Source organism: Photinus pyralis, unplaced genomic scaffold (genome assembly GCF_008802855.1).
Source record: "Photinus pyralis isolate 1611_PpyrPB1 unplaced genomic scaffold, Ppyr1.3 Ppyr1.4_LG2, whole genome shotgun sequence".
Taxonomy (NCBI): Eukaryota; Metazoa; Arthropoda; class Insecta; order Coleoptera; family Lampyridae; genus Photinus; species Photinus pyralis.
The window spans coordinates 31382987-31398191 of NW_022170403.1; the positions used below are offsets into that span (position 1 = coordinate 31382987).

A 15205-nucleotide genomic window follows, 5' to 3' on the forward strand; every position below is an offset into this window, starting at 1 on the left:
ACATTTGGTCTGCCAGAGACTTTTTTGGTATACTCTTAAAAGTTTGTGGAGTGATCCACTGACGATTTAATTTATTTTTTAAATACTACAGTACATAGATGCTCCAGTACTTTCTAAGGGACGCAGCGATAGGAGACGAAGTATTCAAAACTGCCAATAAAGGTAGAGCTTAAAAATGATTAGTATAACGTGCTATCCCTACTCTACACACGTATAGTACCTACTCCGTTCAATCATTTCATTTCAATGTAACATTGATAGACAATTGAATAAGGAATTTATGTACACATATTGCATATGTAGGTATTTATTCGATTTATTTCTTTTATTTCATACCGTCCCGTAGATGTTCGATTAGACGATTACTATCAATTTAAGTCCGCAAGTGTCGCTAAGCAACACTTACCGAACTGTTATTTATACACCAAAATAATTATTTATTTGGAACATTAACATTTATTGTAAAAGAACAATTTGTGGTTCCCGCACCACTAAGCCTGGGTTATTACTAGATATTGAGTTAGTAGTTTGATTCCCTTTGAGGTTCTGTTGTAGAACTGCAATGAAATTTTCGCCACGAATTGATTTATTGGAAAGCAGGATCGAAAGATCACCTTTGAAACTCGATCAGGGTATACGCATGTTTTGAGGTCCATAAGATACCACCAAACCCTACCGTTGAAACATCTAACCTCTAAAAAACCCACAAAGGGTTGAAAATGCCTATTGTTGTTTTTAGCGCATTTTTTAAGAATAAAAAAATGCATCCAACACATGTTCTACCCTTCATGGTATTCTAATGAAAAGTCTCATCGAAATAAATTAATAAATTGCTTTGTAATGTAAAAATAATTATACTCTTTCGTAGGCCGAGTGGTTTATTACTCCTAATTCTGGGACATAATATAAATAAATTTGAATGTTGTACGAAATGTAGGAAAAAAATTGCAAACATTCTGACGGAAAGACCAACCTTAATTACATACCTAAACCTATGTGCAAATTACGCACATTCATTCTGAATAACAAAAATACTTTTTACTTTTAATAAAAACTGTTGTTAATTTGAGGGTTCAAAATTGTGCTAACCAACAATCAATTTCGAATAATTTCAATGCTACTTTGTTTTGAGGTACAACAATTTTATCTTTGGATGGAATTGTCTCACATTTGTGTCCCATGTAATAATAGCCTTGGATGCAAATGAAGCGAGTGAAAGGTTTTCCAACACATAATCACAGTTAAAAGATAAGAAAATTTCCTTGCATTTTTAGAACCTACCATGAATGCATTTGTCTCACAAGTTTCTCTGTCTATATAAAAGTTCGGTAATTTTTCTATATACTAATAAATAAAGAGCTAATGTATGCCTCTCTAATAGTAAAATTTTCATTTTTTGCTTTTTTAAGAAGTGATTGATCTTCAAAAATCACTAAAATGTCGCAACTTTAACGCCATATATTTTGTTTTTTTCGCTTTGTTTTTAAAAAAATGGCATTAGAGAAGCATGGCGGCATTCTTGCTGAATCGGTATCAATCAACACATCAGTAAAGTACCTTTGTCATACCTTAAATTTATAGGGACAACGTAGAGATGTTTAGGCATTTAATATACTGAGTCTTGATTCTTCTTAACCACTTTCATAGGAAAACATTTTTAAAATGTGAAGAGAGGGAGGTCCGGCATAATGCCCACGTCACACAAATCAAACGAATATTGTGCCAAACTAGTAAAGCATGATTTATAAAAAATTGGACATAGTAGGCGGCTATTTTAATGGACATTTGAAATTAGTTACCTTGCATTTTGAGGTAGCGTTTTATTATCACGTTCCCAATAAATAATTGCATCGGGAGTTGAGTCTATATGACAAGGAAAAATGACGGGTTGTTGTTCGGTGGTGTTCACATTATCAGGCTGCTCGATGAATTCACGACCAATTGCTGCAAGTGTAACTTATTAAAATGGTCCGTAGTTACAAGTGGAAATCTTACTGGCTATTTTTAATTGGGCAGGATTTGAAAGTACCGCACCAACATCATTTCTGGCAAGGCAACGATAGCTTCCTTCCATTTTCTTCGCAGACGTTTTCGAAATATTGAGAGAGCCGTCGCCCGAAATTTGTACTCTGGTATCGTTAGCTAACAGTGGAGTGTTTTCGTGAAACCATGATATTGACAACCCTGGCACCGAGGACTTTGCCTCACACTTTAAAACTACATTTTGCTCTCGCGATATTACTGCATCTTCGGGATCTTTTAAAGATAACGAAAGAGGAATTTCATTTATGCCTATGGCCCCGGCGATATCTGTAATTAAAAAAAAATATTAGAACAGTACCAAATCAGGCAATTAAAGGTTGCAATATGATAGACTCGATAGGATCATCACAGGAGACAGATGTGATGTGATTCTCACTTTTTAGCGCATTTTCCCACGAAGTTGGGTTCGCTACTGCAGCCACGTTCTCTGTCCGTCCGTCTGTCCGAGGCCTTAACTACTCCTACCGAGACTCCTACAGTTTTCAAGATATTTAGTTCATTCTTTTTGCATTCGGTAGCGTATCGCTCTGGCACCTGAGTCAAGGAAAATTTTGACGATTGAACTGCGCATGCGCAGACTGTGCAATGTTAACTTTTTTATTTATTAATATATATTGAAGTGCGAGGCCCCGAGTACTTTAATTTCGGAATCAGGTAATAACATTTTACTGACGAGTTTTGTATTAAATTTTACCCGAAATCATCTTTTAATACAAAATTTCAATTTTTATATACCTAGAACTTTTCATTAATGTAAATCTGTCAGTGGTGCAGACAGGAGTCATTATAGGTATTTGGAAATGTCTAAAATGCGGCCGGTAAAGTGACGGTGCGGCCAGTAAAGTGACAAGCAGCAGGAAACGTAGTCTGCTCAGCCTCTGTCATGGAAACTAAAATTTCCTGACAGAAAGTAGGCATGAAAATGAAGGTTTCAGAGTGATTTTGGTTTAAAGTATATTGTGAACTAAATCGTAGCCTACCGATAGAACTAGCCGTGACACTCATCCCCACTATTGCGTTGACGTCACAACTGACGGCGACCGTCATATCGATTTTTAATGTAATTAATTCCAAGTAGTTTAATGTTGTACACTTAAATTAACTGTATTCGAACAGAATAAGTAAGAAAATGCCAAATACTTGCTGCGTCCCTGGTTGCAAAAGCAATTATAGTTCAAGAGACAAGGTTCCTTACGGTTTTTCGTTTTCCGAAAAATGAAGACGATCACAAAAAGTGGTTAAGATGTATTCACGGGGACAATTTTGAAATTACTAGTTACTCCAGGGTTTGTATAAAGCATTTCTCCGACATTTTCATTATTCGGGTAGACAAGATGACTAGATAAGACGATACAGTATTAACAGTTCCACGAGACCAGATTAAACTTGCCGAAGACACGTATCCCACCATTTTTGAAAATCAGCCATCATATATGAAAAGGATGTAAATGATGAGTAACGGGAAAATATAGACCTTTGCAACTACAAATGACCAAAAACCTGTAGTCTCTAGGTGGTCCAGGGGCCGAGATCTAGTATCGCGTTGCAGTGGCCCATCTCCAGTTGTGACGTCACTAAATCAATGTCACGGCTAGATCTATCGGTAGGCTACGACTAAATCTACATGTGAACTTTAATATTACGTAACAGACATTCCTCTTTTTTTACAAACAAGCAACTAAGCAGCAGATCCCGGCTTGCTAACTTTCGATAGCGGAAGATTTCAAATAGGTATACTACCCCTATACTACAGTAGTACCCAATCAACATTTAACGATAAATATTTGCATACATTTTGCCAACACTTAAAATACCTAAATTTTATCTTAAAGCTAACCGCGGTCACTCCATAGCGGTGATGCGAAAGTGTTTGACATAGACCTATAATTAATTACCTAATATATGCTGATCAAAAGAACTGAACTTCCAGATCACCCAACCACTGGGCAAATTCTCAAGCGTATATCAAACGGAATTCGTAGAAAGAATGATCAGTGCTAGTAAAGTGCTCAGTGAAAATATTGAGAACAAAACAATAACAGCATAGTCATAGCACAGCTGCCTTTCAGACACTCAGGCCACTGCAAAATCACCTCTAGGTTGGTGTTTGAATGCCAACATATGCTAGAGCTGGATTTTACCCAAAAAAGATTTAAAAAATGTTAATACAACTAAAATAATAATAATCCAATGTTGTCAACTAACAATCGAGCAAATCAGACACAGTCTACTATGTAATTATAGAGATACGTACTTAATTAATTGGAATATAATTATTGTGGAGGTACTTGTTACAGTTTTCAATTTCCGTTGGGCATTTGCATAATGTAATTTATGCAGTTATAGAAAAGATCTTCATGATATATCTTTACATGTAACGAGACATGTAACATTAAGTAATAGAGCAATGGACTTAATTAACGGTCAAGACACGTGTTTGGCCTTCTACGTGATCAATGATCTTAAGAATTTTGTTTATATAAAAGTTAAGTACATATTTAAATCGTATTAGAACAAACCCAGCGCATTTTTCCGAAAATAAAATCCATTCGTATACGGATTGCGTTTCGTATTTCGTTAATGATTATGTAGATTTAATGATTTGATGGGCGGTGTTTACCAGCCACGTATTTATTTTATATTATTATTCAGCTCATATAACTTTTAGATGAGCACGCCGCCGGGCCGAACAGATTGATGTCAACGTGAACAGAAAGAGTTGCAATAAATTCCGCAAAGGTTTTTTGGGGGGAGATCAAAGGGATGATGGAAACTACAAGTCATATGGCTTCCTTAGTTTTTGTCTAACTGGCGCTCTTGGGTCGTCCTGATCGAGTCTCGACTCCATCAAAATTATTTCGACAATATTTTACTTGAAAATATGATTGGTCGTGAGTACCCGAGTACCGTACACTTTCTTTCAGGCGTTGGCCGTCCTCGGACGACTCAAGTGGCTTTTTCGACATTCTATCAAGAGAACAACACCCTGGCCGAGACCCTGGCATCACATCTTGTATTCATCTGGGCGTGACTTGACTTAGTACTTCCTTATTATAGGTTCTTTCTATCTTTAGTGCACTTTCACTTTAAAAAAATAAAAAGTGCACTTGTGTGCTCTTGATGTTTGTCTGTCTGTGTGAGTGACAAAGGCTTCGGAACTACACCACGTACACTCGCACAGATTTGGTACTGGTGTCATTCGATTAGAAATTAAAAATTATTTCATGTTGGTATTCTCGTTAAGGCATGAAATGTCCTTAAGGGCTATTAAAATCGAAAAAACAAATTTGAAAGTGCCATCTCATCGCTTCTTGCTGACAAGCAGCTATTTGTCTCAGTGGTAGAGCGTTGGGCTACATAGCCGGAAGGTCGGGTGTTCGAACCCGGGTTGAGGTATGAATTTTTCATCTGTGACAGTGATGGGAATTTCCTTAGACCAGTTTCGAGCATTCTGCGGGCTACTCCGATTTAGGTTTTCCTGCAGTTTCCTAATGCGTAAGGTAAATACCGGAGTAGTATAAGACCTTCTGCAGGGGCACCTCTCCAAAGCATTAAACGGATCACTCTGTAATTGGGCGCAAGCCTGTTGAGGGCCCAGAACAAGAGAGTTACAATAAATAAAATAAATAAAAAAGCAGCTTAACGAATTTTCTAATTTTTGTTTTGGCAGCACATAGAAGAACTGATCGAATGACACCAATACCGCGTCTGTAAATGACGTAGTTCCAGAGCCTTTGTGACTCCGTACAGACATCAAGGGCACTTTTATTTTTTGAAAGTGAAAGTGCACTAAAACTACTATCTCATAATAGCGCATAGAAAGTGCAAATCTCGATGAAATTTAGCCACATTATACACCACTTAAGAGTTGGCAGTCGTTCAAACATTCGTAAATACATTGGGTTATGGTGGTGCATGAGGGAAAGGGTGGAGTGAAATAGTTCTACCCTTTATGATGCTCTAATGAGAGATGCCTGCGAAAGAAATTGTTTTCTATCAACTTCCTCTATCGAGATCGGTCTCGAGAATGCAGTGTCAAAGAAAGGACGGGACCCGTGTGAGGTAAGTAATAATCAGCCGTCAATAGACATGCAATAAAATATGCATATGAATGAATAAATCCTATTGTGTGGGGTGGTTGGACACCAATTATATCAAACAATACATATATGAATATACAGGGTGGTGACTTGCGTAACGCATCATAGGGATTTCAATGTAAAATTCATAACATGCGATTATTGGCTCCCCAAATTATTTTAGAGCAAAATTGTATTAAGGTTTTTTGTACCTAGGAAAAATTTTTTTACGTCAATCAACCGAATTAGTTTTCAATTTTTTGCATAATAAAGGGGGGAAATTGAAAAAATAAAGCCCCCATCTTTTTCAATAATCTGTGATGCCATGGAATTTTATAATACAAAAACTACGCCAATATCCGCCATGCCATGGAATGTCAGCTATAAAACAAATCAATTTCTATCGAAAAGTACCTATTATATTTAGAACAGCGAATTCAACATAAAGAAAGACCCAATTTACTAAAAACGGTTTCCTAATATAACAATTTACAATAAATGTTCAAATAAGTCACCATTAAGTGCAAGACAGAAACCAAGTCGATCATAAAATCCATTTCGAGCTGCTGCTAATTGATAAGTGGATATTGTTTTGTTTTAGAAAATTCCATGGCATCGCAGATTATTGAAAAAGATGCGGGTTTTATTTTTCCAATTTTCCGTCTTTAGTATGCAAAAACTTGAAAACTAATACGGTTGATTGACGTAAAAAAATTTTTTCTACAAAAAAACCTTAATACATTTTTGCTCTAAAATAATTTGGGGAGCCAAAATCGCATGTTATGATTATGAATTTTACATTGAAATCCCTATGATGAGTTACGCAAGTCACCATCCTGTATATAAATACTGTCAATCAAATGTATAGGCAAATACTCGGGAAAATATTAGGCTTTATTTTTGTAGAAATCATTTTCAAGCTTGGTCGCGATAGTGAGCCTCTTCTTTAGCACATCTCATATTAAAATTGCCAAAAACTTCTTCCTTTAATAATATTGTAAGTAATTTGTTGATCCCCTTTTAATGTGAAAAATTTCCAAAAAATAAAGGTGCCAACTTTACCAACGTGTATCAATGTGTCGGTGATTCCACCATAGCGCGTGTGCTCACGTAAATCCGTAGAACGCGTGCACTGAAGGGTTAAACTAATATTGTTCACTAAATTTTGTTCTATCGCTATAAATCCAAAATTTGTCAACCGTTCTTGTGCCATTGACAATCGCAAATAGTTTTTTATAATAATAATTGACCGTTCTCCTGTAACGACCGATTTTGATAAAGAAAACTAACGTACGAAGTAACTTGGGTATAATCAATAATCATATGTATATAATAATCAATGGTATAACTGTATAACAATAAAGCCTTTGAGGAACACTTCTTTTTAGCCGTGCTTCCGCCGCCTGCGTGATTGTCACCCATCGCCCTATAGGTAGGACCCCCCCCCCACCCGCGCGGCCGAAGTAGTGCGTTACAGTAGAATTGCGCCAATACACTTCTTATCACTCATAGTAAGGGCCGAAAGTTTAATGACCCATTGCAGCTTGTCCTACTAAGCCAAGTGGTATAGTATGTGAAGGATCAATAGAGAGCAAAGCTTTCGGGACACACCCCGACCTTGCTCTGTATTTTTCATCAAGCACAGCACATTTCACCGGGTCAGATACAGTTTTCATTACAGATTCTCTCCCTCAGGAAAATTAACGTCGAGATGAACACCGTTTTTCGGGACATCTTTAATCTGTTAAAGCTACCACCCACTTTTCAGCCTACGTCAAATATTTGATGTAGGTACTTAATTGCTTTGGTTGGGAAAAATTAAAACACTGTTGCCTAATTATTTAGTCAATATGACGTAAATCTGACTCCTAAGTTATAATTAATTCGAGATTGCTACCAATTTGTGCATTTGTGTCTACAGTAATATAACAATAGTTATTTGTATACAAAGGCTGCGAAATTATTGTTTGGTGTACCGAGAGAATAAGTTTTGGACGAGGTAAAAACTTCTCTAGGACACTTCGCCGAATGCCCACAACGCCGACACCACGATTTTTTGGTGGTCCATATCGCCGAGTAGGGGGACACAACGTCGCCCATGCCCACTTCGCTGACCGTGCCCACATCGCTGACTATTCGAAATACCAGACCCCTCACACTCTGTCCAGTTTCATTAAGAATTTTTGTATGAGTTTGCACTTTAAAAAAGTTTAAAAAAATTTCCTAAACCTACAAAATAACCCGAGAAATAACCTAATATCCAAAGCTGCTTTGTTTCACACTCCGTCCAGTTTCATTATGAATTTTCGTATGAGTTTGTAGTTCGAAAAGAGCATATTCTAAACAGCGCCTGATTCCGTACCAGACGCCACGCAACTCTTCGCCCCAGTGTGCGGACATCGGCTAAATGACGCTTCGCCTCGCAACGCTTCCCTTCGCGACGCTTCGCTTAAGTGGGTGAGCAGGACTTATCAGAAGAACGGAATTCTGAATATGGAGATGATGGTGAACACCCGTTTCACCACATCGAGGCCCTAGTTAAGGCTTTATATATCGACATTATTTCCTTTGCATACAAAATTTTTCATTTATGATGAAGATTATGTATGATTTCTATCTTCCCTTGCCCACATTACACGCTTTAATGTAAGTAATGGCGGTATGCTCAGCGGTATGTGTAATAAAATATGTTCGATCGCTCGTGTCATCTCTTAGTTGTTTTTAAGGATCTAAAAGGTCGGTAATAAGTGATTGCATCTTGAGTAGGTACCAACAAAGGAAACTACAGAAAATGAACCGTGCCATTGTTTTTACTGAGAGCTTTGAATAATAAATCTTTATTCAATGCTGAGAGCAAACAATATTATTTTTAATTGCAGAAGCATCTCGTAAGACATTCTTATGTTTGTTGATAATAAGCAAACTGTTCGAGTTCACACGGTTAATAATGTGACAATATGAATGAAAGGTGTTTTAATTGATCAAGTAATTAAATTTCATTCAACAACTCTAAAGTGGAACGTGTAAAAATTAGCATATATAAATAACAAAAGGACGATTATTTAATATTATTTGTAGGCAATATAAATGCTCATGCGTAAGGAGGAAGTGCGTAGTACTAATTTTGGCTCTAACGAGTCAAGGTTAAACAGGAGGCCCAACGAGGTACCACGGCTATTTAGTTTCTGACAGGTAAAAGGAAAAAAACACCGATTTCCTTCAAAATTCAAGGAGAATAAGCATAATTCGGTGACGTTTGCGGTTACATCCACAAGAATATGCCACGGAAAAAATTTAATTTCGATACCTATAAGTAGCATTTGGAGATCTAAATTACTTAGAACAACTAACATTGCTGAGTCATCTGACCACACTGGTTCTCGATCACTGTCCATTAGATAAAAAACGCGTAATAAATAGTTGGGAGGCTCTGTTGGGATTCATTTTTTACAGGTGCGCGTTTGATGAGCGAAAAGGTATCGTGGAAGGGACAATTTCCAACAGGTTACAACGATGAGTAAAAAACGTGAAGGTACAATAACCGCAACAGTAATTTCCTGCGGAACCGGAAGACGAAAAAAATATTCAGCATTCGCTAAATTAGAATTTAATAGTAGGTAATACGTAAACAAATGGGTACGTTTGATAAAAAATGACAATTTAAGCATTGTGTTTTCTAATGAAATTGATCGGTCGGAATTACGAGTTTTCCGAAAGGACGGTTGCCGTTCTTCAAAACGAGAACGCAAAAAATACTCAGCTAAGTAAATGTAAATCGTTGTTTCTTTTTGTTTGGCTACACGTCTCATGTCAAAACAAAATTTTTGTTTTATCGCGCCTCCTCGCTACCTAGTTAGGTACCTACGAACTCATAAATAGTACGCGCATATGGAATTACCAATCAAATGCGCAGTAGGTGTCACTTATGAGTGCGCTTTTCCATTTTCTGCTTCCAGCATGCATCTAAAGACATCGGTTTTTTAATTTGGGAAGTGTACATGTTTTTAATTTTTGAGTGTAGAATGTAAATGTTTTTCATCAGTATTGTTAGGTTTGACTGGCTCTTTTCCACAAGTGAAAAATAAAATAAACCCCTAAACCCGATCTAAAAAAGCGGCAGAGTACCTCGGTGTGACCCTACGGGGTCATTGGATTTGACCCATTTTCAATAGGCTTCACCCGCGTGAAGTTAGCCCCCCCCCCCCGCCCCGTTTAAAAGGGCCATAACGGCTTAAAAAATGTTTTAGTTTAATTTTAAATTGAACAGTTAAACTATTCATTTTATAATTTGCACTTTTCTCAGAAAGTAAGCCTCATAGCCAAAATGTTAAATATAAGAAAAAATGTGCCTTGATGAGTTGTACAAAAAAGTCTCATCCAGTTGTGTATGCGATTTTTGAGGCTCGGTTATTTATATAACATAAGGGCGAAGTCCAATTTCGTGCATTGAGACTGAAGGTATTTTGACGAGGCGAAACAGAGATAAAATATCAATCAAATGTTCTCGCTATTGTTTTATACAACATTTTTTCTACAACTGAACTGGTTATTCCTTAAATTTGCTGTTTAGGTACCACGTTACCACATTTGTCCGTGCGCGGAATACTTTATTTCACTGTTGACGTTACCTATTCATCAACCGTTTAAAAATCTAGTACTTCGGGCTTCGAAGTATTTATTTATTTATCGTATCATGAGAAAATTAGAGGTTTTTTTGACAGTTGTAGTAAAAAGTTATATATTATGTTCAAAGATCATATACTACACAGTCTTTGGTATGTTTAGACAGACTTTTCGTCTTTCTCGACTCAGAATATTGAATTATGGTTTGTGCTGTTGCGTTTGAGATTATGTTGGGGTTGGTGTTAGAACAACCCGAGGTTTCAAGACGTTGAAGCGATGGGTAGAGTACAAAATGAATCGTAGATTATTAAATACATCGTAGCATTTTTCCGTTTGCTTCTTATGACGTTTTGCATTATATTATTTATACGAAAAAAGAATCTTTAATGCATTCAATACAAGCGACAAAAGAACAACTGCAACCTCTGCTGCACTGCATCATTTACAAAGAGCAGACCGCTTGCACATTTTGCATATCAGGAGACAGTAGGCAAACAGATTATAAATTTGCATGAGGTTGATTCGACAATGAAAGGAGTTTCGGACGCGATTACGGCACTAAACCAGTAGAACTTGCATTGCGTGTTAAGTGGTATTTCGCCTTGACCTTAGCTTCCGCTGGAAACAGCTCAGTGACCTGGTAACGTTGCCCCCACATTCCTTGTGAAGATGAAGTTAAAGATATTCATCTGAATGTGTTTGAAAACCGTTATAACCTCGGTTATAACGATCACTTCGGACCAAGCTTGATGAATATAAGGAGATATCGATTCGACGACTACCGACTGAAGTAATTTCCAGAAAAATAAACAAAAAAAACTACCGAAAGAATATCCTCGTTAATATTTTCAATGGAAGTCATTCGACCTTTTGAGAAGGTGAATTTGATAATGAACCTATAGACATCTGCAATACCGCTCACAGTAGGTAATTTCGAGCAGAATTTCGCATTTACGCGTCGTACTGTGACTGTGAGAAAGGAAATATTCTGTAAGAGTAAACAGAAAAAAAATCATTCGCTTCATTAAATTGCCGCAATTAACCATAGAATACTTGAAAAACGTTGCTACAAATGGAATGGTCAACCGATTTGACAGTTATCGATCGATGGAAAGTTAAATTCATATCGGTTTATCCTGCAATTTGTGAAGAGTATAGTAATAATGCTATAACAGCGTGTCAGCCCTTCCTACATAAAATGTTCCATTAATTAATAATTAGGGTTCTGGAAGCCCCTATATAAAATTCTAAAGTTCTTGATAAATCTTAGTAAGAGTTCGAATAATTAAGTTAGAGATAAAATCAATTTTGAAAATACGAAGTTAGCCCCTCATTGCATCAAAAGTGAACTATTTGTAGAGCTCTAAAAATATTAATTCTAAAATTTCTCATATGTAATTAACGTAGTTCCACTAAACATCAATCCAAAAGACCTTATCAATAAAAAAATACTCTTATTATTGACTATTTATATAGTTCATTAAATATCGAGCTAAATCAATATAATTTTACAGAAAAATCTTATAATGGATAATTGCATAATGCGTAACTTGTGTAGGGTGATCCGGAACTACAAAAACATTCCTCAAAAATGTTTCGATTAGAGTTTCGGATAGTATATCAAGATTCGGAAAATTTGTCTAATAAAGTTTTGGTAGGTACAGAATAATAAAATCGTTGAGTGAAGGTCACTCAACGATAAAATTATCGAGAAAATTATAGACGATTTCCCTGTAGGTAGCGGATTGGAGTTTTGAACAAACCATAAGTATAATACTCACATTATATATTAGTCGTAGATAAAATTGTTTAAAATCCTTCTTATTGGACAAATTATCCAAAAATCGAATTAAGTGGCCTTTTTTGTCGGCGCCCTGGTGCAGATGTTACAGATGGGTCAGTTTTCTTTACCGTATTAATATTAACACAGATTTTAGTACCTACTGTATTTAAATCTGTGATATTTTAACATATGTAGGTATTGATATTTTATTTTATCTATGGCTTTTTGGAATTTTTGCATTAAACTCAAAAAAAGAATGCAACGACCGAACTTCTGCAATCGCTCATCCTAAATAATAAACCCCTAAAGCGGATCTTAAAAAGGGACAAAGCACCTCGGTGTGACCCTACGGATTGGATTTGGCCCATCTTCAATAGGCTTATTACATGTAGCACGAGATGTAGCATATAGGTTAAACTGTGCAAAGTTTGAACCGAATCGGTTAAAGCCTCGGTTAAAGCGTTTGACAGCTATCGTGTTCACGGACGGATAGACGGACACCATCGACTCCCCTATAAAGCTTGCATCACTTAGCTCTGCCGCTTAATAAACGCTGCTAGATAGTTTTTTAATGTTTTTCTCCACTTTTTTTATAATAAAACGTAGCATAATTTTGTTTTACACAAAAAAGTAAGTCTTTCGAATAATTTAATAAAAATATTGCCTTGTTATTTGAAAAAAAAAGTTGTATGACACCACGGCCAAAAAAACTTAAGATATTAAAAAAGTGTTTGACAGTTTTGCATGATTTATAATGCCTAATGTAAATTCGCAAAATTTTGACGAAATCATAGTAACCCTCGTAGTAACCGTTATGGCGAAAATTTTTTTAGTTTTTTAACTTTGGTCATTTTTTTTCTGTTTTTTTTTGTAATTTATTTTGTAACAACCTGGCACAATTTTTGTAGGTTGTACACAGAAAAATAAAGTCGTTCGAATAACTTAAGAAAAATTTTAGGTCGCTATTTGAAAAAAAAGTTCGATGCTGTTGTGGCGCTCCAAAATTTTTTTCCAAAAATCCGGCTCGTTATTTTTCCTTTCAGTATACCTAAAATACATATCCCGAGACATATTCACAATTTGAACAAAATCCGTCGAGCCGTTACCTCGGAAAATTGCCAACGTACGCACATACATACAAACGGAAAAAAAATTTATTCTTTAAAAGTTGCTTAAAATGGTCTAAAACGTCGACATTTGATGAAATTTTATCCTGCCCAAAAACCGGTAATAGCAATAGACACCTAGCTCGCGTTGGGAAAGTAAAAAAACAAAGATTGAAAAAAGCAATCATGAAAAGAGGAGTCGTTTCCGAGGACTTCCGGAGAAAAACCTACATTGACGCAACTATACTTAGTGCTTTTTGTGAATTTGAGAAACTGTAACAAAAAAACACCACTACAAGTGTTAATAATTTACTAATGGGTAATTTATGACAAAAATATCCACCGAGATATCCACATTAAAAGCAACAACAACAACTAAAGATAAAAGCTCGGATAAAACTTAAAATCCAAACTCCTAATTGAATAGTTTTCCCACAGTCTGCTTATATCGAGGCTTATATACTTACCCAGTACCAGGGTAAGCAAGGTAGTAATATAGATTAAGTAAGAGTTTCCGTAATGCTCAAACTGCAATTTTTCATTAAATAGGAATCATGTTTATAATAGCTGAGTAACCGTATAACAGCCGTCAATTCACACCTGGCAAGTCATTAACTTTTATTTTTTACGGAAATAAGCAGAATGATAGTAGATAGATATATCCAGGAAGCATCTATCGTTAAGTGCGAGGAAGTAGGATGTCTAAAATGAAATCTAAGTAACTTCAGAGAATAAACATCATCCACATATACGAAAAAAGGAGAAGTGGGCCGGGTCGCATGCCCAGCTTTGATTCTTCAGGTAACCACGAGGGTCTCAGAGATTATTAAAATGCGAGTTAAAATGTAAGAAAAGAGAATCGTGAAATGAAAGGTACCATACGTGCCCTAAAAGAAACAAATTTCCCCACGTTAGTGTTTAGTTTGTTTCTCTATTTGTGCGAACCCAAAGGGAACCTGAGGTTTTTTTTAGCGCATTTTTTTCAAGAATTAAAAAAAAATGTGCCATTGTTTGCGTTTTGTCCGTCCGTCTTTCCGGACCCACTTCTACCGTTTTGAATTACTTCTAGGGGAATGGTCTTAAGAGTCCTGGAATTTTTTGCAGTAGGTAGCCTATACCTTGAACTCGACCTTGAAGGTGTGCCAGACGACCATCAAATTTCGCTGTCTAAAAGCCCCCCCCCCCTCTCACGATTTATTTCCTGAGATGCTGTTTTTGAAAGCAAAACCTCTCGTAAAACCTGCATAACTGTTACATACGACAACCAATTGGTTTAAGATTTTGCATGCGCATGCCTTTAGTGGTGCCAAAATGAGGGGGGTCACACATGTTCTACCCTTCATGGTATTCTAATGAAAGGTCTCATCGAAAAAAATTGGTTTGTACAAACTATAACTTTCCCGTGCGACTCTTTTTCGAGATCAGTGAGCTACAAACTAATCGTTACTTGATTTTAATCCGTGCGATGTGTTAACCAGGCTAGACCTGAGTTCTCACAAGAAACACCGACCATACTAATATTAATAACACACACACACACCCTCACCCTCACACAAAACTCCAGTAATACC

At 36.4% G+C, this 15205-nt stretch overlaps 1 protein-coding gene across 2 annotated transcripts in view; it reads right to left on the minus strand.

Annotated features, from left to right (window-relative positions):
• Positions 1-15205, minus strand: part of LOC116163700 (protogenin-like) — a 28329-nt gene that overhangs the window by 10433 nt on the left and 2691 nt on the right. For both annotated transcript variants that reach the window (XM_031477790.1, XM_031477789.1), the window contains exons 2-3: positions 1996-2310; positions 1800-1944 (exon numbers count right to left, since the gene is read on the minus strand). In XM_031477790.1, the coding sequence (XP_031333650.1) occupies positions 1800-1944; positions 1996-2310 (460 nt within the window). The remainder of the gene's footprint in view (positions 1-1799; positions 1945-1995; positions 2311-15205) is intronic.